We start from the raw sequence: 27,310 nt of genomic DNA, 5'->3' as shown, positions 1-27,310 counted from the left end.
CAAAAGTAAAAAACAGACAAACTGGGTTACATCAAAATTTAAAACTTCACTGCATCAAAGGACATAATCAACAGAATGAAGAAAAGACAACCTATGGAATGGAAAACAATATTTGAAATCATATCAAGGAGTCAATATGCAGAATATATACAGAACTCTTAGAGCTCAACAATAAAAAAAAAATCTGACTTAAAAAAGGGCAAAGGACTTGAATAGACATTTCACCAAAGATGATATAGAAATGGCCAATAAGCATATGAAAAGGTGCTCAACATCACTAATTATTAGGGAAATGCAAGCCAAAACCACGAGATATCACCTCATACCTATTAGGATGGCTACTATCAAAAAAACTCCAGAAAATAACAAGTGTTGTTGAGGGTGTACAGAAATCAGGACGCTTGTACACTGTTGGTGGGAATGCAAAATGTTGCAGCTGCAAAGGGAGACTGTGGCATTTCCTCAAACAATTAAAAATGGAATCACCGTATGACCCAGCAATTTCACTTCTGAGTGTATACCCCCAAAAACTGAATGCAGGATCTCAAATATATATATTCATCAACGCTGAAGTATCTGTTTGACCTTATCATCTCTAGCACTCACGTAATTTTTGTGATCTTTGCTAATTTGATATCTCCTCCTAATTTACATTTCTTTGATTTCTACTGTGCTTGAATATTTCTTCATGTTTGCTAACCATGTACAATCCCTCTTTTGTGACCCGTTGATTCAGATTGTCCATCTGTCAACTGGAGCATTACAAATTTTATCAATTTATATATTGTTTTATGTATATACTACAGACATGCATCACTTAACAATGGAGATACATTCTTTTAAAAATTTTATTTATTTAATTGCAGTAAGGAGATACATTCTGAGAAATGTATCATTAGGCAATTTCGTCATTGTGTGAACATCATAGAGTGCACTTACTCAAACCTAGATGGTATAGCCTACTGCACCCCTTGGCTATCTGATACTGATCTTGTGGGACCACTGTTGACTGAAACATTGTGTGGCCCACGACTGTATACACATGTATTACATGCATATACACACATAGTAAGAAAGAAGCTTTCTAGTTTTTGTAATTTGATTTTTTTTTTTTTTACACTTCCAATTTTGGTATTGTTAAATCATCCCAAATCTTTCTTTACCTTTTATTTTATGTTAAATTATATATACTAGATCTGTGTATGGTCTTTATCGTATTCCATTGACCTGCTGGTACCACACTGCTTTAAATAAGGTAGCTTGATATTACTATCAGGACAATACATTTTAATATCTGGTAACAGTAGTTCCTTATCATTCCTCCATTTTTCAAAATTTATTTGCCAAGTTTTCAGCTTTTATTATTATTTATTAATGCCAACTGAATGCTGTTCCTTTAACACTTTATAAATGGTTTATGTTGTTACCTTATTACCCTGTTATTATCTCATCTATTTAAGTATAGCCATATCTTCTGTTTTCTCTAGAGATGATAATTAGACAAAAGTTTTATTGTAACTATTGACAATGTAATGTACTTCTTTTGACATAGTTGTATGCTATTAATATAGGAATATTCTTAAAAGGTATTAAAGATTATTACTATGTAATATTTATTGAAAGAGAAGTAAAATTAAATGGCCTAAAATTCAGTGTCAAAACCAGGAAGTTAAGTGTGAATGGTCTGAGTGCCAGAATTCTGTGAGCTCTGGCTACCAAATGTCACCATTCCAACAAAAACAGAAGATATGAAGGTAACTAGCAATGCCTTTGAATAGACTTCTGCCAAAGTCCCACCATAATAACTTTTTCATTGAAGTAAAATTAAGCAAATTATTTTATAACTTTATATGGCAAATGAAAAGTCCTGAAAAACAAAAATAAAACAAGATAAATGTATTTCAAAAGTTAACATCAGTCACTCCTAGGCATTATTTCTTAGAACATTAATTTACTATTATATTGTTGCTTAAGCCAGCCAGTCACAGATCCCAATAGTCAATATAAATAACTACTTTTTTGTATTTCTTAAAAGTGAGTTTCTTTATTTTTGACGTTGGCAAATACTAAAAATTTCCTAAAGTATAGTAATGTAATATATAAATAAAATATGTCAACACAGAATACTAATAAATTTCTTGTAGAAAATGTTTTCAGTACTTAAGCTTACTCCTAAAATTTAGAAATACCCAGAAAACGTATAACTTCTGGAGATGTAGCAACATGTACACAATCCTTTTCCAAAGGCTCCTGATGTAAACAGCTCTCAGTTCTAATTTCAACTGGTTTGTCTTCCAAACACGATATTTGGTGGCAAAGAATGGGATCTTTTCAGAGTTCCTGTGTAGTTTTGATCTGTATGAAGGCTCTGGACTGAACGAATGCAGCCCAGAGAATTAAAAATTTGAGCACTTGAATGTACAGGATCATGCAAAACAGAGAATTCTGAAGTTTTCTGCCAAGGGTCTCTTAATGGAAAATTGTCTTTCATAGGACTTATTTCTTTATTCTCTTTTGAGGCAGTGTCTTTGTTTTCCAATGCCCGAGCAAGCATATAACTAACTTTCCTTTGATGAGCCAAAGCTTCTTCTTTATCATTCAGCTGCATGCGCAGAAATTAAAAATGTGCCAGTTAGTAAATAAATCACAGAATATAGAACTAGCGTCAGAAATATTTCATCAAAATGTTCAATCATCAATCTGTCACATCAATTAATGTGAATAAATTAATTAGGTGTCCACTAACTCCCAAGCAGCATGCTGCATGTTATTGAGGATTTTTTTTTTAAAGCAAGAACAGAAAACAGCATTCCTTCTGTTGAAAATTTTGTAAGTCATCTGAAGAGAGGGGGGACAAATATATACATGGTGTGTGTATGTATGTATACATAATATCAACATGTGCTTATTTTCTCTAAAAGAATGTTGAAGTTATATAAAACTTTTATATATTTATATGCAGATAACTTTAACAGGCTTCTCTAGGTAAGTATGTTCATATAACATGAGTCTCTTAGTTATCTTTGACATGGGGATAATGGGACTGACTTCAGGCTTATGGTAATGATTAAAGGATATAATCATTGAGAGGAAGTGCCTTGAACACTTTAAAAATTCCTGAATAAAAAGGATGTCTTGTCATGAACTGTATGTCTAAGTGCAGATGACAGAGATATCTGGAGTTAATGACGGGGAGCCCCCTTTTTCACAAGTGGAGCTTTAAATTTGCACAAGAAGAACATGGATGGGAGAAGTGGGAAGAGCATGCAGGGAGTTTAAGGAAATGAGATCATGACTCTGGAGGATGGTACCTCAGCTGGGAAAAGGGCTTAAAAGGCGAATATGGGGTGATAAAGAGTTGAATTAATAGGAAGCAAAAAAAAAAATAGCTTAACCACAACCTGCAACAAAAAGAAAGCAAAGATACTAACCAAATCTATTAGCATCTTCAAGACTTCCTGAGGATTATCCTGCTCTTCAGTCCTCTTAGAAGTGTTTTCTGAAGGGAGCATACCCAATAGTTTCTGCCCTAAGGTCTTCTTACTACTTTGTGATGGTAATCCTAAAATTAAACATGAAAATCCACTTAAGACATAAAAAGACACTCTCAGATGTTCTAGGAAAAGAGGTAAGTACGAACCCGGGCTCATTCACTCCTCGATCAGTCAGGAAGCTGCCCTCTTCAGGAGACCTCTTGCACGAGTGCGTCAGGCAGCACAATGTAGTGGGAAGAGCCCAGACTTTAGAGCCAGGATGGCAAACGTAGGTGACAGGGCCACTGAAAACCCAGAGCAACGCCCTGCCTGCTGCTGTCTCATCACACAGTCGCTCAGCCCCAACAACCACTGCCCCTCGGGAGAGAACGCAGCCCAAGCTACAGATCATTTCAGTCTTCCAGAGGAGCCAGCGATCCAGATTTGTATGTGAAATATCCCAGTTTTAAGTGTCAGTCACTTATCCACATTATTTAAGAACACTTATGCAGATCCAACAAATGTGTCTGCAGGCCGCAGGTGGCCTCTGAATTACGCAAACTCTGCTCCAGAGCTAGAAAGTCCTGGACGTGAACCCTCAGTTAGCCACATACTAACTGCATGACCTTGGACAAGTTCTCTGAGCTTCATTTCCTCGCCTCTGAAATGAGAATAATAGTACCTGTGCCTCAGGGTTGCTGTGCCATTAAATTATAGAGCACAGTGTTCACGGGAAGAGAGTTGCTGGGAAAATGAAAAGGTTCTGGAGGTGGAAGGCGGTGATGGTTACATAATGAAGAGAATGTCCTTCATGTCACTTAAAAATGGTTAAAATGGTAAATTTTATGTAGATTTTACCATAATAAAAAAACATACATAGTTTTGAAAGCATGTAGCCCAGGTATTGACATAATGTGTAAGAGTCCACGCCCTGAAATATGTACACCGATGTCCTTCATCCACAGAAAGGATGCAGTTTGTAGCAGAAGGTACAACATTTACAGGTTTATACAAAGAAAATTTCAAGAATGTCTTTGGAATGCTCTGGATGGCCTAATAGGAAACTGAGAGGCGATAAGGGACAATCCCCTTTCAATTCTGATAAACCACAGTGACTCGGGCTCACGCCTGACCTCTTCTGCAAGCAACTGCGGCGAAGGGCACAGCCAGACAAGTTGACGTGCTCACCAGCTCTGATGAGTGGATTCATATGTGCTCTAGTTTCAGTCTAAAAAAAGAAACATGCTAATTACCTACCTCTCAGAACTTGTCTAAGCTGCCACATCAAGAAGAAAAGTTTAGACTTGAACCAAACAAAAGAAGATGACCTGTAACACTCATCCTGTGCCTCTTGATTATTGAGCTATACTAATAAAATGAATCAAAGACTTGTCACTAAGAAACTCACAAAGAGCTAATGAAACTTACATGGACTTGTAACGGCTTTTCAGAGAGAAATTAATTATTTTAAATTCTTCTTCTAGTCTCTCTCAGTACCTTAATGGAAAAGAAAGATTGGGAGCTATACCTTTCAAATAATATTTTTTATGGAAAAGTTCCTGAGGTTTGTCAATGGCTAAGAAAGGCAGGAATTCTGGAATATAAAATAAGTACATACTCAAGTGCTGAAATGAATATGAATCTACCTAAGAAAAACCCAGCTTTGTCTACATAGCACTATCCTTATAGCCAACCTCCATGCACAGTTGGGGGCCTTCTATGTGGGTGACAGAATGTGATAGGCTTTCATAAGATTAACCACACCTTTCCCCTCCTTTTCTTTCTCCCATCACTCCCTACCTACCAACAAAACAACTAAGATCAGATTTCCCAAGGGATTTGCCTTCAGTCACACCAAGGCTGTCCTCAGAGTATCCCTGTAAATATTCTGCAGTCCAGCTCCCAGCAAGGGCCTCGCTGAGGAAAGGGGTGCCTAAGGAAGATCACCTGCACATCTGTTGTCTATGACAGAACTAGAATTCTTAATGTTTGCCACTGATTCCTAAAAGGCTAAATACACGAACTGTTAGCTTAATTCCCTTGCAAATCACCTACCTTGAGTTTGACATGAAGGTTATACCTTCAGCTTTTATCAAGGGATTATTAAAGAAAACAGCCATATAAATAATGATTTTATATTTATTGTAAGTGACTGTTGAGGACTTAGCCATTATATTTGCTCAATGGCATCTGTAAGTCTCATGTCAGAAAATGCTTTTAGGAGTTAATTTCAGGCAACATGAAATGCCTCTTTCAGAATGAGAGTTGAGAAATGTATTTTCCCTTTTTGCCCTGACTTCCACCTGATGAATACTCTAAACATATAGCCTTTAGGATCAGCTTTTATCTACTTTCATAGTTTTTGTTTACTACTTCTATTTTATTATCCCTGTAAGCTACTTCTTAACCATTTCAGCAAAGAGATGGGTAAAGTAAAGCTAAAATTCACAACACTTGACCCATATACTATTACTAATATATACTATTTGAAATATTTCAAACAGAATAGGTATCTGCTATTAAAAGTTTTGTTTTTAATGTAAGATTTTTATTAGTTTTGAAGTTCATCTGAAAATAAGACATTGGAATTGGGATTAGAGATTTGACATAGTAGAAAATATTTAGAAATATAGTCATCTCAGAATTTTAATATTAAAACATTTAAACGTCTTATAAACTTCACTTTAATCTTTACTCATAGTGGTTTCAAACTGGAATTTAATTGGAATTTTAAATGGAAGCTATATGAATTTTATGCATAATACTGATAAATGAAAACTGATATTGACCATTTAGGGAAACCAAAATTTCTAGAAAATAATAGCTACTTTGTTTATACTGGAGGACCTACGTCAGTTGTAATTTTATTCTCTCAGGCCATTTTTATCTACTTGGTTTACACTAGTACAATGATACTCAAAAATAGCCACGGACCTTTTTTTCTTCCTGAGGAAGATCAGCTCTGAACTATCATCTGTTGCCAATCTTCCTCTTTTTTTGCTTGAGGAAGATTAGCCCTGAGCTAACATCTGTGCCAGTCTTCCTCCACTTTATATGTGGGTTGCTGCCACAGCATGGCTGATGAGTAGTGTAGGTCTGCGCCTGGGATCCAAACACACAAACCAGGGCTGTCAAAGCAGCGTGCGTCCAACTTAACCACTATGCCACAGGGACGGCCCTCCTGGCCATGGACTTCTGATAGGCTTGTGAACCAAAACCTAAACCTTAACTTCTGTTTCATTTTTTATAAGAATATTTTATTAATTTGTCCAACTTAAGATTTTTTTCTCTAACCCTCATGTCTCTTCAGGATCACACATTTCAATAGAATGTAATTAGATAGATACATTTAATGTTGGATTTCACTGTCATTTTCAATATTACTTCCTTCTTGGCAATTGCCCTTTAATCATCAAGGGCTCTAATTATAAATTTTTTCCACTAAACATGGTCTTGTTTCAATGAAATAGAAGAGTACTAAAAAAGAGATTCTCCTGTTATTTTATGGTTTTGTTGATCCCAATTGCTCATCTGCATATGTAACATCCAATGACCCCCTTTTTCCCATGGTTTCTAAATTTTTAAATAAATCACAGTGATATACAAAATTTCAATTATATTCTCCATCGTATTAACTGTGCTTAATCAACTTTGATTATAACCAAAAACAACTGAAATTATGCCTGATTATTGCCCTTATAATTCATATTTACCATGCTCTTTAAGGTGCTTCCATTTTATCCATTTTGTTGATGTTTTACACATTTTATCCATTTGTGTCAATCTTAATGCCTGGTCATTTTTCCTCATTAACTGTTGTTCAAATGCAATTCTGAATGCATCTGCCATTATGTAAGCTTCTTCTTTACTCTTCTGCAAAAGTTCCAACTGGTTTTGAAAGAAAGTTTGAGAGGTGTAAGAGGCAAAACCAGAACAATTCTCACCTCGATACTGGATCAGGTTAGCAAATGCAGTCTCCTGTCTTTGATCTATTTCATCTGCCTAAAGTAATTAGTTCTTGCTGATTCTCTTCTGCAGTAGCTACCCACTCTGAACTAGATCACCCTAGACAGGCCCTGTGTGTGTCCTGCCCAACGAGGAAAAAGGGAGGATGCCAAAGGCTGCATTTCAATTCTGCCTTGGGCCAGTCCAGACAATACCACTGAAAATAATGAAAATCAGCTTTCAGATACCCCCGATAGATGACCTCGACTCTAATCTATGTAATCTTATACTTTTCCTAATGAATTGTTAATGTTTAGCTGTTAGCTTTCCCATATACTCTGAATACTTTAAATTCCATACCTTCAGTAACGGTCAAATATTTTTAAAATTATGGTCCATGTACTATATTTGTTATTAAAGCCTTAATTATAGTGGCAGCTAACATTTGTTTAGAAGCTAGCATGTGCGTGGTGCTGTGCTAAAAATATGTCTACTTCCTCTGTTTCTCACAACCCTCCACACTCGTTAATACCCGCTATTTAACTTCTGTGTCCAAAGCCACACAGCTAGAAAATGATGGAGCTGAGATTCAAACTTAGGCCTGTCTGGTATAAAGGTTCCTCCCACTGTACCTTGCTGCTTTGCTAATAAACTTCATGTTTATCTCCCCATTAATCAGTGTTCTGGATCCTAGTGACTTTAAGCGTAAGTGCACCTTTTCCTCTAATATACAGTAATTTTAGGGCTATGTATAGACAAACAGAATTTTGGAAATATTAACTACAAACTTAAGCAAACAACTTTACATGGCAATGATATTGTGCAAAGTACTATTTGTATTTTGGAAGCATGTAAACAAAATCCAGTTTATATGTTAATGCTATCATATAAAATTATAAGTTCTATAGCCAATGACTACTAAAATAAAGCTGATTATTGCAGATACTTCCGTTTATTCTACTATTAACAGAGAAACAAAAGCAAAGCTTTTACTGTTTGGTAATTTGATACCTCTTGTTTGAGCTGCAGAAACGTTTTCTGAGCGGACGCTGCCATTTTGGCACAGGAACAGGGGCTCCCTCTGGGACCATGACAGAGGCAGGCTCCGAGGACCTCAAGCTTCAAATCCAAAAGCATTATCCCGTGACTAAGTGTCACACTGCCTAGCTACACACACACACACAGGGGCGCGCGCACACACACACACACACAGATGCACATTTCTATTCAAGCATCTGAGTCAAAGAAACTAGAGAGGAAAGCAAAAAGAAGAAAGCTGAGACCAGGATTTGGGGATGGATTTCCAAATGGAAATTAACTACAAATGAGCAAAGAATGTTATTACTTAGATCAAAAACATAAAGGAATTCTACTTTCCTTCTTTTCACTCTCCAAAACCTTTAACCTGGCACCAGTTTCCTATAGTTCTGAGTACTGGCAGGAACTTGACCTAACAAATATTAACATCCATGTGGGCTTGGCCCTGTGGCCCAGCATTCATTACCGCCAGCCCCTGCCAGGGGGAGTTGCATACTCAGAAATGACGAGTGAATTTTCATGGCAATGAGGAAAACAGTCATCCCTCCACTCCAAAAATACTACTCTCTGATCTTGTAATGTGAGACACTTCTAACAGAGCTGCTGCTAAAACTGTAAAAATAAGAAATAAAAGGGGCAGAAAGCGGCTAGCACATCCCCGTCCACTAATGTCTAAGAATGTCATGCATGAAGGGTGTGATACCAGAAAGGCTGAAGAACTGACCTGGGCAAACCCATGGGCCTCTCTCACTCAGCCTCAAATTGCTAGACATGGTGCTACCCTAGAACACGTAGCAGACGGCAATGGTGGAAAGAAAAAAAAGTAGAAAATTTCCTTTCTGATAAACTTTCAGACCTGCTTACCTACCTCAAGACCTGAAACTTCTGAGAAGCCACTTTCATCATGACACATGTTTTCCTGAGCCATCTTCTGCTGTTTGATACCAAGCATGGCGAGGGCCTCCAAATACTGTTGATTCAAAACTAGGAAGGGCCATATAAGAAAGTGTTAGTTATGAGGTCTGACTCCGGCCTCACCTAATCTAGTTACACCAACATCATATCCTCATTTCTTACAATCAATGCATATACAGTTGATGCTTCCCACAAAATCTAGCTCCATCCAGAAAATCCATCTGATAGAATAGTGGGTATCAAGTGAGATAATACATATATAACTCTAGATAAAATGTTATTTTTAATGTGGAAGTATCTTAACTTTGCAACCGAAGCCTGATCTTCATTTACTCTGGGAAAATTTGTAGGATTGTCAAAGAGAAAACTTAGACAAAGGCAAATTATTCAGAGACTTCGTGGTTAGTGAGACGACCAGGTAAGATCTCATGTATTATGTCAAATGTACCAGCTATCCAAACTATCAGATTTTTCTATTATGAGAAAAATAAATCATTTGAGAATAAGAGAGGTCCTGCTATCTCCTGGAGAGCAGAAAACAGTAACTTTTCCCCTCTTGCGTCAGGATGGAGTGGTAGAGAGGAAGGGGGAGGGGTTGTGGCCATGAGCAGCTTCTGTGCTGAGAACTAAGCTAACACAGGAGAAATCTCTGTCAGCTCAACTCACTGGCGTTGAGAAGCACCATCTGTGTGTGCAGCTCCCACCCAGGGGCGCTGCCACAGTCTCTGCACTGCAGAAAGTGCCTCTCTCGGGCCCGTGACCTGATTCAGAGCTTATTTTGACCCCTTCAAGCCACCACTTTAAACCAGTTTCTTCTATTTTAAAGAAGTTTCTGCTTCTGCCAAGAAGAGAGAATCAACATCTCCTCTTAAAATTCTATAAAAAGTTGGTACCACTTTAATATTCTTAAAACCCCTTAATATTCTTTCATTAACTTTTGTCATAAGGTGGCTCATTATATGAGAGACACACGTGTGTGTGTGTGTGTGTGCATGTGTGTGTACACACATATATACATAAAAAATTTCAAGTTCTTAATGAGTCAAATATCTTGAAAAATTAAGAATATTTGTATTAGTAATAAAGTCATTGGACATTTTCTGAGAGAAAATAATGTTGAATAACTAAACAATTATAAACTTTTCCTACTAGTGTCCCAATGAAACACACCCTACTCAGGTTCCTCCAACATCAGGTGCTCCACCGTTTTGTTTGACATGAGCATAAAAACTAAAGGGTAAAGGAAAATGGGGAGAAACTGCTCAATGAGTATGAGGTTTTATTTGGAGTGATGGAAATGTTCTAGAACTACACGGTTGCACAATATTATGAATGTTATGAATTGTCCACTTTTAAATGGTTAATTTTATGTGAATTTCACCTCAAAATTTTTTTAACTTAAAAAAACCTAATTGATGCATTTCTCCTCTCTCTTGTCCTTTAAATAAACTGCTTCGAAATACTGGCACTTTGTCTACTGATATGTGTTCTCAACACAGGGCATTCTATATAAAACTGATCTGGTAGCATATTTTTACAGAATCATCAAAATGCCACGCTTACTTGCATTTTCAGACTTGAGCATTTTAATTTCTTCTGTTTTCAGTTTCAGAGTTTCCTTGAGGACTTCATTTTCACAGTTTAGCCTAGGAAAAAAGTACCCTCCAAATAAATAACTAAAACATTAACACTTCAGAGTTGAATGAGAATATTTTTATCCCATAACTAAAACACAAAAACCCAAATATAATTTTTCCTACTTCAAAACAGTCTTGAATGTATTCAAGGAGTATTCAAAGGAGTGTGGTAAGATTTTGTGGTAACCCTTCTGTATACCTAGTGGAGAGAGAATCAGAATCAGAAATACCTCTAAGGCATCCATTCTGAATACTCATTCTCTTTACTAAAGTTTTAATCAACTTAATAACCATTTGAACACCAACTATATGCTTACGCCACCTTCAAAACTTGCATAAAAAGATACAGAGTAGGTACAAACTTCCAACTGTACAATACATAAGTCCCGGGGATGGAATGTACTGCATGGTGACTGTAGTTAATAATACTGTATTGTATATTTGAAAGTTGCTAAGAGAGTGGATCTTAAAAGTTATCACAAGAAAAAAATTTATACCTATGTATGGTCATAGATGTTAACTAGACTTATTATGGTGATCATTTTGCAATATATAAAAATATCAAATCATTATGTTACCCCTGACACTAATACAATGTTATATGTCCATTATATCTCAATTTTAAAAAAAGCAAAAAAATAAAAAGATACATAGGGAACTTTATTTATTGAATAAAAATTGGAATTACTTATAAGAGTTCCTAAATTGCCTAGGATCAGAGGCTTAAAAAAATTGTTTTTCTAATTAAAAACAGAAGCCAAATCATCTGGTCAATTTACAACTTTTAATAAAATACCCATCAAAATATTTTGTGATCATGTTTGTGGGGAATGTTATGTGCTCTGCTCAGAATTGGCCTCAGATCATTAAAATGGTGGTCATGATGTTAAATCTTCTCAGTTAAAAGTGAAATGTAAACCTAAGGCATTCTTCTTCCATGAATTACTTAACAAACTAATTAAAATGGTGAAATAGGTTTCTCAAGCAAGGTCTTTAGACCTTGAAGAATAAAGCACCTTTGTTAGCACAACCTCTTCCTAAGAGTGCAGGTCTGTGATTTTCAAACAGAATTCTGAAAAAGTGTAAGCAAGAAAGTGCTCAAAGAATAATAGGAAGGCATCAAAAGCCAGAGGAGCCAACTTGAAGGGGTTCCCATTGACGGACGTTGGAAAATTTTAAGCATCAAAGGAAATTATGATAGTAATGGTTTTTAATCCATTGAATAATGCCAGAATCCATGAATCCATATTGGTATAAACAAACAAAGAGGGAGAAGAAAAAGCTCTTTCTTACAGTAAAATGCAAACAAATAAATGTAGAAGGAATAATGGAATTAGAAAATTACCATTGGCACATCGTAGCAATAATTGCTTCAGGCAGAATAATCAGTAGATGTAAAAACTAGTGGGTGAAAGTCTAAGTCACAGTATATTTACATACTCTCAAAGTGTCTCCCCACAGGACGCTTATTAATTACAAGGGGAAATACAGTGACTTTACAGTGGAGAATGAGGGCAGACAGCACACCCCAACCAAGTGATCAAGAATCACACCCTAGGAACGGGACAGAACAACGTCGCAGGTCTCCTGGTACGATGCACTAAGAATAGAACACTGTTCCCATGGTCATATTGCCCAAAACACATAACCCAGATTGAATCCAGAAACAGCAGACATCCCCATTGTGGAATATTCTATAAAGTAACTGGCCTGTCCTCAAAAAAATGTCAAGGGCAAAGAAACACTGAATAATTGTTTCAGATTAACAGAGACTAAAACGTAGACATGGCAGCTGAATGCAATGTGTGATTCTGGATTGGATCCTGGAGCAGGGGAAGTGTTTTTCTCTTTTGCTATAAGGGCATAATTAGGATAATCAGCAAATATAAATAAGGTCTGTAGATTAAATAATAGTATTAGGTTAAGGCCTTGATTTTGATAATTACACTATGGTTATAAAAGAGACTGTCCATTTTTAAAAAAATACAAACTAAACGATTTAGAGCAACAGGGCTTATATATGCAACTTACTCTTAAATGGTTAGAAAAAAAATTCTATCTATATCTATATACTTAACTACAAAGAGAGAAAGAAGGAAAGAAAGAACGATAAAGCAAATGTAAAGAGTTAAAATCTGGAGAATCTTGGAGAAAGATATATAGGAATTTTTTGTACTGTTCTTGCAACTTTTCTGTTAGTCTTCAATTATCTCAAATTAAAAGTTAAGAAATAATAAATTCTCCAAGCACATGGGTTGGAAGAATAAACATAGTTAAAATGTGCATACTACCTAAAGAAATCTACAGATTTAATGCAGTCAATCAGAATCCCAATGACATTCTTCATGGAAACAGAACAAAGAATCCTAAAATTCATATGGGCAATCAAAGATCCAGAATTGCTAAGGCAATCCTGAGAAAAAAGAACAAAGCTGGAGGCATCACCATCCCTAACTTCAAAACGTACTACAAAGCCATAGTGATCAAAATGGCATGCTACTGATACAAAAACAGACACACAGATCAATGGAACAGAACTGAAAGCCCAGAAATAAAACCACACATCTGTGGACAGCTAATCTTCAACAAAGGTGCCAAGAACATACAATGGAGAAAAGATAATCTCTTCAATAAATGGTGTTGGGAAAACTGGACAGCCACATGCAAAAGAATGAAGGTAGATGATTATCTCATGCCATACACAAAAATAAACTCAAAATGGATCAAAGACTTGAAGTCCTGAAACCATAAAACTTCTGGAAGAAAATGTAGGTAATACACTCTGTGACATCAAACTTAAAAGGATCTTTTCGAATACCATGTCTTCTCAGACAAGGGAAACAAAAGAAAAAATAAACAAGTGGGACTTCATGAGACTAAAGAGCTTCTGCAAGGCAAAAGAAACTAGGATCAGAACAAAAAGACAACCCACTAATTGGGATAAAATATTTGCAAATTATACATCCAACAAGGGGTTAATCTCCATAATATATAAAGAACTCACACAACTCAACAACAAAAAAAACCAAACAGCCCGATCAAAAAATGGGCGGAGGATATGAACAGACATTTTTCCAAAGCAGATATACAGATGGCCAATAAGCACATGAAAAGATGTTCAACATCACTAATCATCAGGGAAATGCAAATCAAAACTACATTAAGATAACACCTTACACCTGTTAAAGTGGCTATAATTACCAAAACTAAAAATGACAAATGTTGGAGAGGGTGTGGAGAAAAGGGAATCCTCACACACTGCTGGTAGGAATGCAAATTGGTGCAGCCACTATGGAAAACAGTATGCAAATTCCTCAAAAAACTAAAGAGAGAAATACCATATGACCCAGCTATCCCACTACTGGGTATCTACCCGAAAAACTTGAAATCAACAACCCGAAGTAACATATGCACCCCTATGTTCACTGCAGCACTAGTCACAATAGCCAAGACATGGAAGCAACCCAAGTGCCCATCACTGATGACTGGATAAAGAAGATGTGGCGTACATACATACAACAGAATACTACTCAGCCAGAAAAAAAGACAAAATCATCCCATTTGCAACAAGGTGGTTGGACCTGGAGGGAATTATACTAAGCGAAATAAGCCAGACTGAGAAAGACAAACACCAGATGATTTCACTCATATGTGGAAGATAAACAAACACATGGACAAAGAGAACAGTTCAGTGGTTACCAGGGGAAGAGGGGTGGGGGATGGGCACAGGGGGTGAAGGGGAGCACTTATGTGGTGACAGTCAAGAAATAATGCACAACTGAAATTTCACAATGATGTAAACTATTACGAACTCAATAAAAAAAAGAAATTAATTAAAAAATTAGGTATTAAAGCCATCTATAATCCCAGATATCAAATCAATTTCTCAACGACTGACTTTATAATAAATGTATGTTATAATTTAAAGTTATTAAATAAATTCCCACTAATAAAAGTCTTGCTCAAAAGACTGCATTTGAAAAAACAGTGCCAATGCTAAAATAACTTGGGAAACATGACTCTCAGACTGTACTTTAAGTTTCTACCATACATTTTTTTTTTAATTAACACTAACAGAAAAATATGGAACTGGTAAGTGAATAACCCATTAGAATTTTATAATATTTACACTTAGCTCAAAGAAGAAGAAAGCCTAAGCTGTATTTGAATTACACACACTTTAAAGATTTCCAAAGAAAAACTATGGAATAATAATATACAAACCTGTCATATTTTTGGGTCCAAGATTCCTCTATATTTTTAAATCTATTCTGATCAAATTCTATTTCCCACTGCAAGGCATTTATTTCCTATAGAAAGAAAACAGCACTTTCATGGAAAATTATTAGAAATAAATCATTGCAAGACAATGTCAATAGCCGAAATAAGTCATTTAATCATTTCACAGAAATAGGTTAAAAAGAAAAAAATTATCGTTCAAAGAGCCTATGACATTTGTAAACACATATAACAGGCCTCTTTAGCACTCAAAAAAACCTTTGCCAAAGCTTGCTTACTAGAGGGAAAATTTCAGATTGTTTAGCTTCAAAATTTGCTGGCTCAAACCTAGTGAGATTTCTCATCGCCCCCGCCCCCAACCCATGCAGACCCCATGAGCAAAACACACTCCTGGGGTCTGAGCCCAGGACAGTCCCAGCAAGGGAGGGTACGACAGGCACAGGCATGTGACCATCTAAGGTGACTCCTCACTGCCTTTCCAGTGATGAGGAGATGGTCAGAAAGAGGCAGGCTTTGCCAGGCAAGTGGAGGACAAAAAAAAGGAAAAGAAGAAGAAAATAGGAAATGCCAGTTTGGCAGGTCTCCTAATACCTTAAAATGGGGAAATAAACCTTAATTCTTTGCCCATGTGACAATCTATTTTGGATTGTAAGTGACCAAGGAAAAGGACCACTTGAAACGTGAAGTGACCAAAAGGGAAGCGGCCATATGAAACTAAAGCACAACTAGCAGAGGGGATGCACACACGACACAGCCATTAGTACGATGATTTTAAACAAGTGCTATTTGAAAGCTTTTGGGATGGAACAAGTCCATGCTCAAAGTGACAAATACCTTCTCCAAGGATCTCTTTTGTTCCATAGTCTTTTGAAGCACTGCCTGGGTATGACTTGTAGCTTTGCCAAATATTGCCTAAGAAAAACAAAAATTGCATCAGTATAAATTAAATTTCGAATCACTCCCATAGGCATGGTGACGTTCATATTTTTATTTTAAGACAAGAGGAAATTAACTTGAGAATTGCCACAGGGACCACGTTTTTTAGAGTTTGATAGTTCAAAAGTCAGAAGATTTTTATTTAGCTCTTTCTCAGTGAATGTGAGAATAATAAACGAATTTCCCACACAAAGACTTGCACATAAATGTTCATAGCAGTGTTATTCATAATAGCCAAAAAGTGGAAGCCCAAAGGCCCATGAAGGGGTGAACAGATAAACAAAATGTGCTGTACAGTATCCAGACAAAGGAAGATTATTTGGCAATAAAAAGGGAGAAATTACTGACACATGCTACACCATGCGTAAACCTTGAAAACATGCTAACTGAAAGGAGCCAGATGCAAAAGAATCCAGACACATACTGTATGATTCTATATATATATGAAATAGAAAAGGCAAATCTCTAAGACAGAAAGTACATTAGTGTTTGTCTGGGGTTGAGGATGCGGATGGGGAGCGACTTCTAATGTGTACGAGCTTCCTTTTTTGGGGTGTTAGAAATGTTCTAAACTTTGTGGTGATGGTTGCACAACTCTAAGCTTAGTAAAAATGAATTGTATTGTATGCTTAAAATGAGTGAAATTCATGGCATGTAAGTTCTACCTCAGCAAAGCTTTAAAAAAATCTATACCTCAAAAAAGAAAATCAATTATATTAAGCACTGCTGCTTTTGTTTTAAAAGCTAAAACCATATCACTTATTATTGAAATGTATGAGTGATAAAAGTTTAAAAATAACTTCTCACCATGCTTTGAAGAATTTTCATTGCTTCCTCTTTACCTTCAAGTTGTCTTTGAGATGCCTCAAGTTCAGTTTTTAAAATTTCTACCTCCTGAGGACAGAAATAAAAATTAGCCTTCCTATCCGCAAGATACGCAACCCAAAATGGTCAGTTTGCACGGTGTACATTTAAGCTCAACAAGCACTTTCATTCAAAGCACTCTGACCTTACGAATGAGGCTGGAAATTCCTCTAGGCTTTATAAGTGGACCAGAAAGGCTAAATTTGAGAGCCTCACTATCAGGTGCCAGTTGCGACTGAAAGCCAAAATCTTTTGCTCTTACCCATCTAAGCCACACAGCTAATAATTTGAAAAAAATCTTTGGACCACATAAAATAAGCACACACTTATTCACACAGCTAGAGCAGCTGTTGTAGTTTGAATTATGTCCCCCCAAAAGAAATGTTTCAGTCCTAACCCCTGTTACTGTGCACGTGACCTTATTAGGAAATAGGGTGTTTGCGGATGTAATTAAGTAAAGATGAGGTCATACGGATTAAGGTGGGCCCCATTCCAAAGACTGGTGTCCTTAAAGATGAGGTAAATTTGGACATAGCCACACAGGAGAGACGGTCCAATGACGACTGAGGTGGAGACTACAGCGATGCAGCTACAAGCCTAGGAATGTCAAGGATTGCCGGGAGCAACCACCAGAAGCTAGGAAGGGACAAAGAAGGGTTCTCCTCCAGACCCTTCAGAGGGAACACGGCCCACCATCACCTTGATTTTGGACTTCTAGCCTCCAGAAATGAGAAAGAAAGAAAAATCTTTGTTGTTCTAAGTCACCAGTTTGTGGTACTTTGTTGAGGCAGCCCTAGGAAACCGATAAAGTAGCTTTCACCAGAAGAATCTCACACACACACTAACAAGGCTTCCTGCTTCCTGAAGGTTAGGCGCCCCGTACAGACCCTCCTCCCAGCAGGCTGGACTGCTCCTCAGACGGCCTGGGACACATTCTAGTCTTCTAAGTTCAAAGGGGTGAAATTACGCCAGGTTATTTCAAGCCATACATCCAGGGAAGACAGATGGAAGGAAGTGATAAGTGTCTTCTCCAGGAGGAGATTAGAGGAGTAGAGGATTAGGGGCAAAAGGACACATAAATAGCCTTTTTGAGAGATGAGGAGGATAAGAAACAGAGGAGGCCAGTTGAAAGGTATGAACTTTACACTGTGGTTCATCAAGAATTGCCTTTCAGACAATTTTAGTATTACTTACACAAAATATCTATTGGTGGACTTTATTCACATGAGAATTTTTCCATTAGAGTACCCACCTCTAAAGTTTCCTGAAGACGTCGCTTCAATTCGACATTTGACAATTCTGAACTAGAATCTATTAGGACAAAAAGTTGAATATTTTAACTACTTAAATACAGTAAATTTGCTTACAAAATATCAAATACAGATTTCTCCTAAATTGCAAAGAGAAAAGAATTGTAATAAACCAAATAATGATAAAATAAGTAGCTTAAAATGTTTCACAAATGAAAAGACACATACTTTTGAATAAAAAGACTCTAAAAAAAGGGCCCTAAATTAAAACTGTTGTTAATAAATTAATTACTACATCCAAACACAATATAAAAAACATGAATGTTGGTGAGTGAAATAAATAAATTTTGGCGTTTGACTTAAGTTTGATCAATATAGTGAAATGGATATCTAAGAAATAACCTGAATTTAATTTCTTTCCAAAGAGAGTGACTACAAGTCTCCTTTACTTCAGTTATCCTCCCCTTAATGTGATCAATTGAGACATGAAACTGAGCTTCCCACGAGCGTCATTTTCCTTGCAGTCTCACTGGGAATATAAAAACATTAAAGTGGTAAACTACGACAAAAAGATAAGATGAAATAAAAGGAAGAAAAAACAATTTAGAAAGAATATCTTTGAAGGACATTAAAAATTTCTCAAAATTTTTTTCTTTGCTATTCTGAACTTTCAGCAACATGACAGCATCCAAGACAAAATCTAAATCATGTTTTTGCTCTGACGATCCAGGGTTCCGAGGAGAGACAAAACTGACAGTGGGTTGGCAATGACAGGTTCTGTTCTGTTAACACCTGTGGTGAGCAGAATAATGGCCCCCCAAGATGTCCACATCCTAATCCCCAGGACCTGTGAATACATGGCCAAAGGGATTCAGCAGGTGTGATGGAATTAAGTACTTGGAGATAGGAGATTGTCCTGGATGACTCAGATGGGTCCAACGGACTCCCAAGGGTCTTTACAAACGAAGGAGGGAAGCAGGAGCGTCAGTGTCAGGGTGATGCAGCTTGAGAAAGACTCAATCAGCCATGGCTGGCTTTGAAGATGGAGGAAAGGGACCACAGGCCAGGGAACACAGGTGGCCTCTAGGAGCTGGAAAAGGCAAGGCAGTGGGTTCTCCTCTACAGCCTCCAGAAGGAATGCACCCCTGCCTACATCCTGATTTTAGCCCAGGGAAACCTGTTTTTGGACTTTTGACCTACAGAACTGTAGGATGATAAATCTGTGTTGTTTTAAACCATTAAATTTCTGGTAATTTGGAAATTACCTACTAGTAATAGGAAACTAAGATAATATTCTTACTTAGGATCAGGTCAATTTTGATAAAAAGACAAAAGTTCATAACCCAACAAAATAGGAGCTCATACTATCACTATTACATCTTGTTTATATCCCAGGGGTTTCCTCATGTTTTTATAAAGACATCTCAGCATCATGTCCAGTTTTCAACATCTTGCTTGCAAAACAGGATCCATCACCTATGCATGATAAGGAACTGGAAGAAAAATACATAAATAATCCCATCCTAATTTCACGAAGGATTTTGAAAGATGGGGATAGATCTCCAGCTGCAACATGTTTTTTGTAAATCTGAAACCATGTTTCTTAAATTACTTTTGTGTTGTTCTAATATGTGTTCGTTCCACTTTGGAGGGAGAAGTTTTACAACATGGATTACAAAAGACTGGGCCACAAAAGAGCTGTGCTTGGGGGGCTGGCCCCGTGGCCGAGTGGTTAAGTTCGCGCACTCTGCTGCAGGCGGCCCGGTGTTTCGTTAGTTCGAATCCTGGACGCGGACATGGCACTGCTCATCAGACCACGCTGAGGCAGCGTCCCACGTGCCACAACTAGAAGAACCCACAACGAAGAATACACAACTATGTACCAGGGGGCTTTGGGGAGAAAAAGGAAAAAATAAAATCTTTAAAAAAAAAAAAGAGCTGTGCTTGGTTCCCAATCATTTTGGAGCTGTAACATTCTATCACAATATGATTCTGAATTTTACTCTTTCCTTAAGTTAAGACATAATTTATTTTTTGGATATAATAAATTAAGATTAATTTTGTTTCGATAATTTTTGAGAATTTCATGATATCCCTAAAATAAATGGAAGCATACGTATTCTACCTGGAACACTCTTTCCTCAGATGAACACCTGGCTTGGGCACTGATTCATTCCGGTGCTCAAACTCATGTCCTTAGAGAAGCCTCCCCTGACCCTCGCCTGAAACAGCAGCACCCCAGCCCTCCAGTCACTCACTGTCCCTTCACTGACCACTGCCTGATACTATACAGCTGTTGACTTGTAGGTTTATCTTCTGTCTCTTCTACTAGAACGTGAACTCCATGACATTAAGGCCTTTGACTACTTTGTTCACTGATGATATTCTCCGAGCCTACAGCTGTCCTGGACACGTAATGGACACCCAATAAACATTTGTGGAATAAGAAAAAAAAAAGGATAAACGAAGCATACCACTACACCACAAAAAAAGCTAGGTAGGCAATCACCTACTGACAGCACTAACAAATAGGTATCAAGGCAGAATGTGACTACTGTACTTTGCAATGTGGACAAGACTTGGAAACAGAAACATCGATTACTTTTGTACTATCACTAATCCCAAGAAGTGAATAAAGATAAATTTCTAAAATCCACTACAGTGATCCGTTTCCATGTGTTGTCAGGGTGACAGCACTGATAAAATTCACAGGGGAGGAGAAAGGAGAGGACTAGGCCTTCTTACCGGCGCTACTTTGTCGTCTGTAATGGGAAATTCTGGACCCTTCAGGAGATGTGTCTCGCAAGCTCTTATGCTTGGGATACTGAAAAATGGCACCACATTTTTCTTCCTCATTTCTTGCAAACGGGGGAGGGCTAAAGTCCTTTCCATCTGATCTTTTCCTAGATGTAAATAAACGTGAAACTTGCACTTCATAAATGCCACCGGGCCTTCTTCCGAGGCCATACCCTAAATCGCCTTCCGCCATGTCATCCTCTTCCGTCTCCCAGGTCTGCACCTCCGCCTCCCTCGGCGGCCTCACCACGCTGTTCATCAGCCAGACGCCGTCTTTACCATAAGGAATAACAGGTGATCTGTAGTTAAGAAAAACAGTAGTTAGAAAGCTGTCATTCTAACAAAAGTTGGGTTTTCCAGGGAAGAAAAGATTCTGCATTATGCAGGCATGACTCTCCCAGCAATGCACCAGCACACAGCTGCCCCTTGCAATCCAATTCAAGGTATTTAACATTTCAGGACTTTTTAGGCAAGAAAAAAATCCAACTTCTTATTTCCAAGATTGCAGTGAACTGTAAGGCAGCAGGAAAGGCTTTCATTGATTCCAATAATCTACTCATCACATGGAAGCAGATCAGCCTTTGCCAAGGAAACAGAACACTCTTGATATACAGGCTTATAAAGGAAAAGGCTCGATTTTCACAAACCTAAGAGCTGTATGAAATTCAGAATAGTCTGTGAAAAACCAGACTTCCAGTGACTAAGACTATCCTGCCTCTGTGCCTTCATGGCCCTTTATCCACTTAGGAGCATTGGGCTCCTACAGTGTTTCCTACTTGGTTCATCCGCTATTTCTGAGCAGACACAATGAGCAGAGGTTTTGTGTTTGGGACAGTGTTAGGTGGGAGAGAAGAAGGCACACCTCCCTCTCTCTCAAATCAGGCCACGCCCATGTTCAGAACCCTGCACTATTCGCCATGCAATCAGAGTACAAGCCAAGGCCCTTTCATCGCACATCTCTGCCCTGCCCGCATTCTAGGCTTCGGCCTTGGCCTCCCCGCTGTTTTCCACCATGCCAGGCATTCCCGCCCAGAGCTTTATGTTCCCTCTGCTTTCCATGCTCTTCCCCCAGACAGTGGCATATGATTTTTTTCCCTTCCATTTAGTTGAGAACTTTCACCTTTTCACTTAAAGAAACGACTTTACGGCTTCTCTTTGGCATATCCGAAGTGCCAGCATTACTACTCTTGCGCTTCGAGGCCATTATTAAGTAAAATAAGGGTTACTTGATCACGAGCTCTGTGATACCACAACAGTCAACCTGATAATCAAGACAGCTAAGTGACTAACACGCACGTAGTGGACGCAGCATGGAGACACTGACAAAGTGGGATTCACAACCTGGGCAGGATGGAGGGTGATGGCCAGATTTCATCATGCTACTCAGAATGGTGCACAATTTGAAACTTATGAATTGTTTATTTCTGGAATTTTCTATGTAATATTTTCAGACCACAGGCAACTGAAACTGTGGAAAGCGAAAGCGCAGATAAGGGGGGACTACTATACTATTATTGTTTAAGTGAAGACAGTTAAACTGAAGTACAGAGAGGTTAACACAGCTAACGAGAGGAAGAGCCACATTCTGAATCCAGACCCCTGATGTCAGAGCCACCACTACACTCTGAGCCACTGCTTCTATCACTTGGAGAATTTCAATGAGATGAACATAGAGTAAACCAAGTTTCTATTATTTATGACATCAAATAGAACTGAAAGTAAGTCTAAAATAGCTAGTTTTAGCAACATTCAACACAGTCTATTGGACTCCTTGTTTTCCTCAAATTTTTGCAAAATCATCTTGGTTCTTTTACGAGGTTATTTCCTAAAATAGTAAGTTTGTCTATTTTTATTTGTCAAGATAGACAGGAAATTATTTATCAAATCAAAGAATAACTCCTTATAAATGCAACCTTACACTTCTGTTAAGGAGGCTGTGGTCAGGGTTAGGCAGCCCGCAGTGAAGAAAATGGAATTGGTCAACACAAAGGAAACAAGCCGTAAGAGGAAAGAGTAAGCAATCGAAGGATTAGCTAAAAATATTTTTTAATGTGCCACGTACATTCAGGCATCATGGTTACTTCTTCCTGCTGTTCAGAGTGGAACATAATGAGCTTTCACATAGTCCAGTGCTCTACTGGTTTTTAAAATGTAACTTCAGGAACTGTTGGCCGTGTACTCTCCCCCTTTTTATAAACTAATAGTAATATGAATATGTAATGCAGCACAAATTAAACTTTTGGAATACATTTCTTCTAAGAAAGGGAAAATATTTGAAGTTGCTAATATTCCATTCAACCAGTTTTAAATGCATTCAGTGCTGACAACCGGGGCCGCAGCAGAATGTGTGACAGAGAAGGCGCCGACTCAGGAGGTGTGGGTTCAGATCTCACTCCACCACTTGCTGCTCTGTGGTCCCGGGCACGTCGTTTAACTTCTCAGAGCCTATTTTCAAGTCTCCAAAATGAGTTAAGCATAACTATGTATGGTTGTTTTGGGCACCATCGATATAATATATTGGAAATCAATGTTTATTGAATTAGCATTTGAGTATTAGTTTCTTCACTTGTCAAATGAGAAAACTGGAGAAGATTCTTGGGTTCTTTAGGGATCTAAAATTCTGGCTCTATATCAGCATTTTCCGAAATACGTCCCATGGAACTAGTTGTATGAACGATTAGCTGTTGCTAGGAATAAACGGTTCTTTTGGTGTCATTAAGGGACGTGTGTTCCTAGGCCAGTCTAGGCATGCATGACTTGCCCCACACCACACAGGCAGTGGCAGAGCCAGAACTAGAAACCATTCTCTCTGGCTCCTGGCCCGGCGCTCTGGCCAGTTGCGAAAGGCCACAGGATGAACAGATTGCAGACTGTGGATAATCTTCCTCCTTTTCCACTAAAACAACTCTTTGAAAAGTGACTGGTGTCTTCCTAATTGCTAAATCCAAGACCTAATCTCCTTCCTCAGCCTCCTCCTCCTCCGCAGACGCTGGGGCCCCACCGACTCAGCACAGCCAGGCCTGGCCACCCTGGCTCCTCAACCCCAGGAACCCCGACTGCGCCACATCTGCCCGCTCGGGCTCCTTTCCCTTTCCTGTCCCGGTGGTGTAAGTTTGGCTTCCACTCTTAAACACTCCGAAACAGGCATCTCCAACTGGATATACTGCCGGCAATTCAAATACAGCTTGTTCAAAACCAAATTTATTATCCTCCCCAACCTCATCCCTGTATACTCCTGAGTCTTCTATTTTTGCAAATGCATCACCCATGCTCCAAAATACCCAGGCACAAAACTCTGGAATTTGTTTTTCCTCTATATTCTCTTTGGTCCCTTCAGTTGCCAAGTCCTCTAGGTCCACAAAATCTCCTAAAACCATGTGCTGCTTTGCACATTAACTTCACAGCTCTGGCTGAATTTCTTATTTGCTCTTCCGGGCTAAAGCAATAGTCCCCTATCTGGCCTACTCCCAAGCCATCCTACACACACACTGCTGCCAAGTCAATCATCCCCAAGCACAGCTCCAGTGATGCCCCTCTCTGGCGCTACAACATCCCATGGCTCCCATGGCATATATAATGAAAGTAAGTGTCACCCTGTTTTCTACAATGAGACTCCAGCTTTCATTCCCTGTTTCATTTGTCAGTACTCCTTGGGCGTGATAGGTGCTTCCATGTAGGAGGGACTGCACCTGTGCCCAGGTGCCCTCAGCTTGGTGACCTTGAAGCCTCTGCTGGTACCATTCTCCACAGGAAGAATGCTTTCTCCTCTCAGGCCCCCTCAGTTCATAAGCCACTTCCTCCAGCAGCCTTCCTCACTCCCTTCGGCCAAAAGTGATTTCTGCTGCCTCTGAGCCCTCTTAGCTCTGTATTGTACTTTCTTAATAATCCTTACTTCCTACCTTTCAGGCGTAGCAGTTAAGATTCAGCTCTCTCACCACCGCCACTGGGTTCATTTCCTGGTCGCGGAACCACAGCACGTCTCCTGTACTGTGGCGGCTGCGTGTTGCTGTGATGCCGAAAGTACACCACGGGAATTTCAAATGCCAGCAGGGTCACCCACGGTGGCCAGGTTTCATCAGAGCTTCCAGTCTAACACAGACTACGAAGGACCTGGCCACCTACTTCCAAAAAATTGGCCATGAAACCGTAGGAACAGCAGGGGAGCATTATGTGATACAGCGCCGGAAGGTGAGACGAAGGCAAAAAAAAAAAAAAAAAAGACCGGAAAAAGGTCCGGCTGGGTTCCGCTCTGCTGTACCCAGGGTCGCTGGATGGCACTAACGACAAACTTCCTACCTGATAAGGTTTTGGTTGCACACACCCCTAGTGCAGGGCATATGTGTGTCTCATTTCCTTGTGCACAACAGGCGTTCCAAGATATCTGGTGCACAGAGCTGAAAGAGAAAACAGGTTTCTCTTTCTGTTTGGACGGGCAGGCGGACGGGCAGGGCTGGACCCCGGACCCGCTGCAAGGCACCCCGGCGCTGCAGCCCGCGACCGCTGCGAACGCCTGGGGCGGGGTCGACCCGGAGCACGGCTACTCCGGAGCTGGGGGCCTGGGGGGACGCGGCTGGTCAGGGGCGGCGGCGGGGGGTGTAGGGGGGCGCGGCTGCTCCGGGGCGGGAGGCGGGGGGGGCGGACTGCGGGCGCGGGGGCGCGCTGGTGGGCGGGGTTCTTACCGTGCCTGGCTGGAGGCTCCGCGGAGGCGCAGGGGTGGGCGGGGCGCCCAGGGGTGACAGGCAGAATGGCCGGGTGGCGGCCGCCGAGTCAGCGGGCAGTAATGGGGCTGCGAAAGTGGCCTGTGCCCGCGTCTGGGTGGAGGGAGAATCCCAGCTGACTCCTGCCTCTCTGGCAGAATCTTTAACGTTAGCAGTGGGTCTCTTTTACTTATGTTCTTAGCGCTTATTCCAGCTGGTGTTTTTGCGCTGGCTTCTGGGTCCAATGAGTGTACACGAGCCCTTTAAACAGCGGGATTTCCGTTCCCTACAGTTCCTCAGTTTATAGTTTCCTGGATCTAATCCCCTTTGAGGTTTTGTTGTTTTTTTGTGGGGTATTTTTTGGTGAGGAAGATGGCCCTGAGCTAACATCTGTTGGCAATCGTCCTCTTTCTTTTTTCTCCCGAAAGCACCAGTACATAGTTGTATATCTCAGTTTCAGGTCATTCTGGTTGTCTGTGTGGGACACCGCCACAGCCTGGCCCGATGAGTGGCGCCATGTCCACGCGGGGATCCGAACCAGCGGAGTTCGGGCTGCTGAAGCGGACCGGGAACTTAACTGCTGGGCCACCCCGCTTTGGTTTTTAAAGTCAGGTGTTTTGGGGGCTGTCTCTCCCGTGTAGATCTAAGGGTTGGGTTGCCTGATGTGGAGCTCGGAATCCGGTGCTTCTCAGGGAAGAGTTGCGATCCCTCCTGCTTGGGGATGGCTGTGGTTGGGGTGTGTTTTTTGCTCAGCTAGACCATTTCTCTGCCTCTGCTGTGGCTCTTGATTTTATCCTTTTATTCTTTGTGTGGAGGCTCTGTTCATCCAGTTTTCAGGTCCCTCTCATAGGGATTTATTCCATATATAGTTGTAGATTTGTTGTGTCCGTCGGAGGAGGTGATTTCAGGATCTTCCCACGCTGCCTTCTTAAACCCTCTCTCCCTCTCATTTTCAAATTGGGTTGTTTTTTGTATTGTTCAGTTGTACTTGTTCTTTATATATCCCGGATATTAATCACTATTCAGATAGATAATTTGCAAATATTTCCTTTCATTCTTAGGTTGCCTTTGCACTCCTTTGTGTTGATTTTGTCCCTGATAAACAAAAAGTTTGACAAAATCCAATTTGTTTATTTTTGCTTTTATTGCCTGTGTTTTGATGTCATATCCAGGAAATTATGGGCAAGTCCAATGCCATGAAGATATTTCCTCTATGTTTCCTTTTGGGAGTTTTATATTTTCAGGTCTTACATTTATGTTTTTAATCCATTTTGAGTTAATTTCTATATATAGTGTAAGTTAAGGGTCCAACTTCATTCTTTTTCATGTGGATATCTGAGTTTTCCAACACCGTTGTTGAAGATGAGAAAAGTTAAAATAAGTGGAGCCATTTTTGCATAAAGGCAGGGCAGCAGTTTCAGAGGACCTGCCGGCACGTCTGACTCCTTGAACCTTTGGACCGTTTGAACTGGGCCAGATCTTTGGCCTTAGCCAAAACCAATACTGTTTTCCAAACTTGT

At 39.4% G+C, this 27,310-nt stretch overlaps 2 protein-coding genes across 9 annotated transcripts in view; one reads left to right on the top strand and one right to left on the bottom strand.

The window, feature by feature from the left end:
- Positions 1-830: 830 nt before the first annotated feature.
- CCDC125 (coiled-coil domain containing 125) lies at positions 831-27,221 on the bottom strand. 8 transcript variants are annotated; one of them, XM_008509031.2, is made up of 13 exons: positions 25,773-26,042; positions 25,390-25,487; positions 21,043-21,392; positions 18,300-18,358; positions 16,991-17,077; positions 16,082-16,159; positions 15,233-15,318; positions 10,935-11,017; positions 9,325-9,440; positions 8,430-8,537; positions 7,187-7,361; positions 3,432-3,562; positions 831-2,602 (listed from the first exon to the last, which is right to left on the bottom strand). In XM_008509031.2, the coding sequence occupies exons 2-13, from the start codon at positions 25,428-25,430 to the stop codon at positions 2,279-2,281; spliced, it is 1,638 nt and encodes a 545-aa protein (XP_008507253.1). In that variant the 5' UTR covers positions 25,431-25,487; positions 25,773-26,042; the 3' UTR covers positions 831-2,278. The 8 variants fall into 8 exon arrangements, with proteins under 8 accessions (XP_008507253.1, XP_070442927.1, XP_070442928.1 ...); XM_070586826.1 differs by lacking the exon at positions 25,390-25,487 and having other exon boundaries at positions 25,773-27,221; XM_070586827.1 differs by lacking the exon at positions 8,430-8,537.
- GARIN6 (golgi associated RAB2 interactor family member 6) overlaps positions 25,105-27,310 on the top strand; it is a 43,620-nt gene continuing 41,414 nt past the window's right edge. The window contains exon 1 of the mRNA XM_070586832.1: positions 25,105-25,281. Coding sequence (XP_070442933.1) covers positions 25,105-25,281 — 177 coding nt within the window. The remainder of the gene's footprint in view (positions 25,282-27,310) is intronic.

Source organism: Equus przewalskii, chromosome 20, assembly GCF_037783145.1.
Source record: "Equus przewalskii isolate Varuska chromosome 20, EquPr2, whole genome shotgun sequence".
Taxonomy (NCBI): domain Eukaryota; kingdom Metazoa; phylum Chordata; class Mammalia; order Perissodactyla; family Equidae; genus Equus; species Equus przewalskii.
The sequence above is the reverse complement of the archived record's forward strand: the minus strand, read 5'-3'. Positions and strand labels throughout refer to the sequence as shown.

Bases quoted from the DNA above. Each gene is read 5' to 3' on its own strand.
- CCDC125 (XM_008509031.2), bottom strand. From the start codon at position 25,430: ATGCCCTGCACTAGGGGTGTGTGCAACCAAAACCTTATCAG. The intron at 8,538-9,324 runs GTAGGTAAGCAG...TTGGATTTGAAG, and splicing joins CAGAAGTTTCAGGTCTTGAG to CTTGAGGTCCTCGGAGCCTG. The intron at 7,362-8,429 runs GTATCAAATTAC...TTTCAAAACCAG, and splicing joins TTCTGCAGCTCAAACAAGAG to TTGGAACTTTTGCAGAAGAG.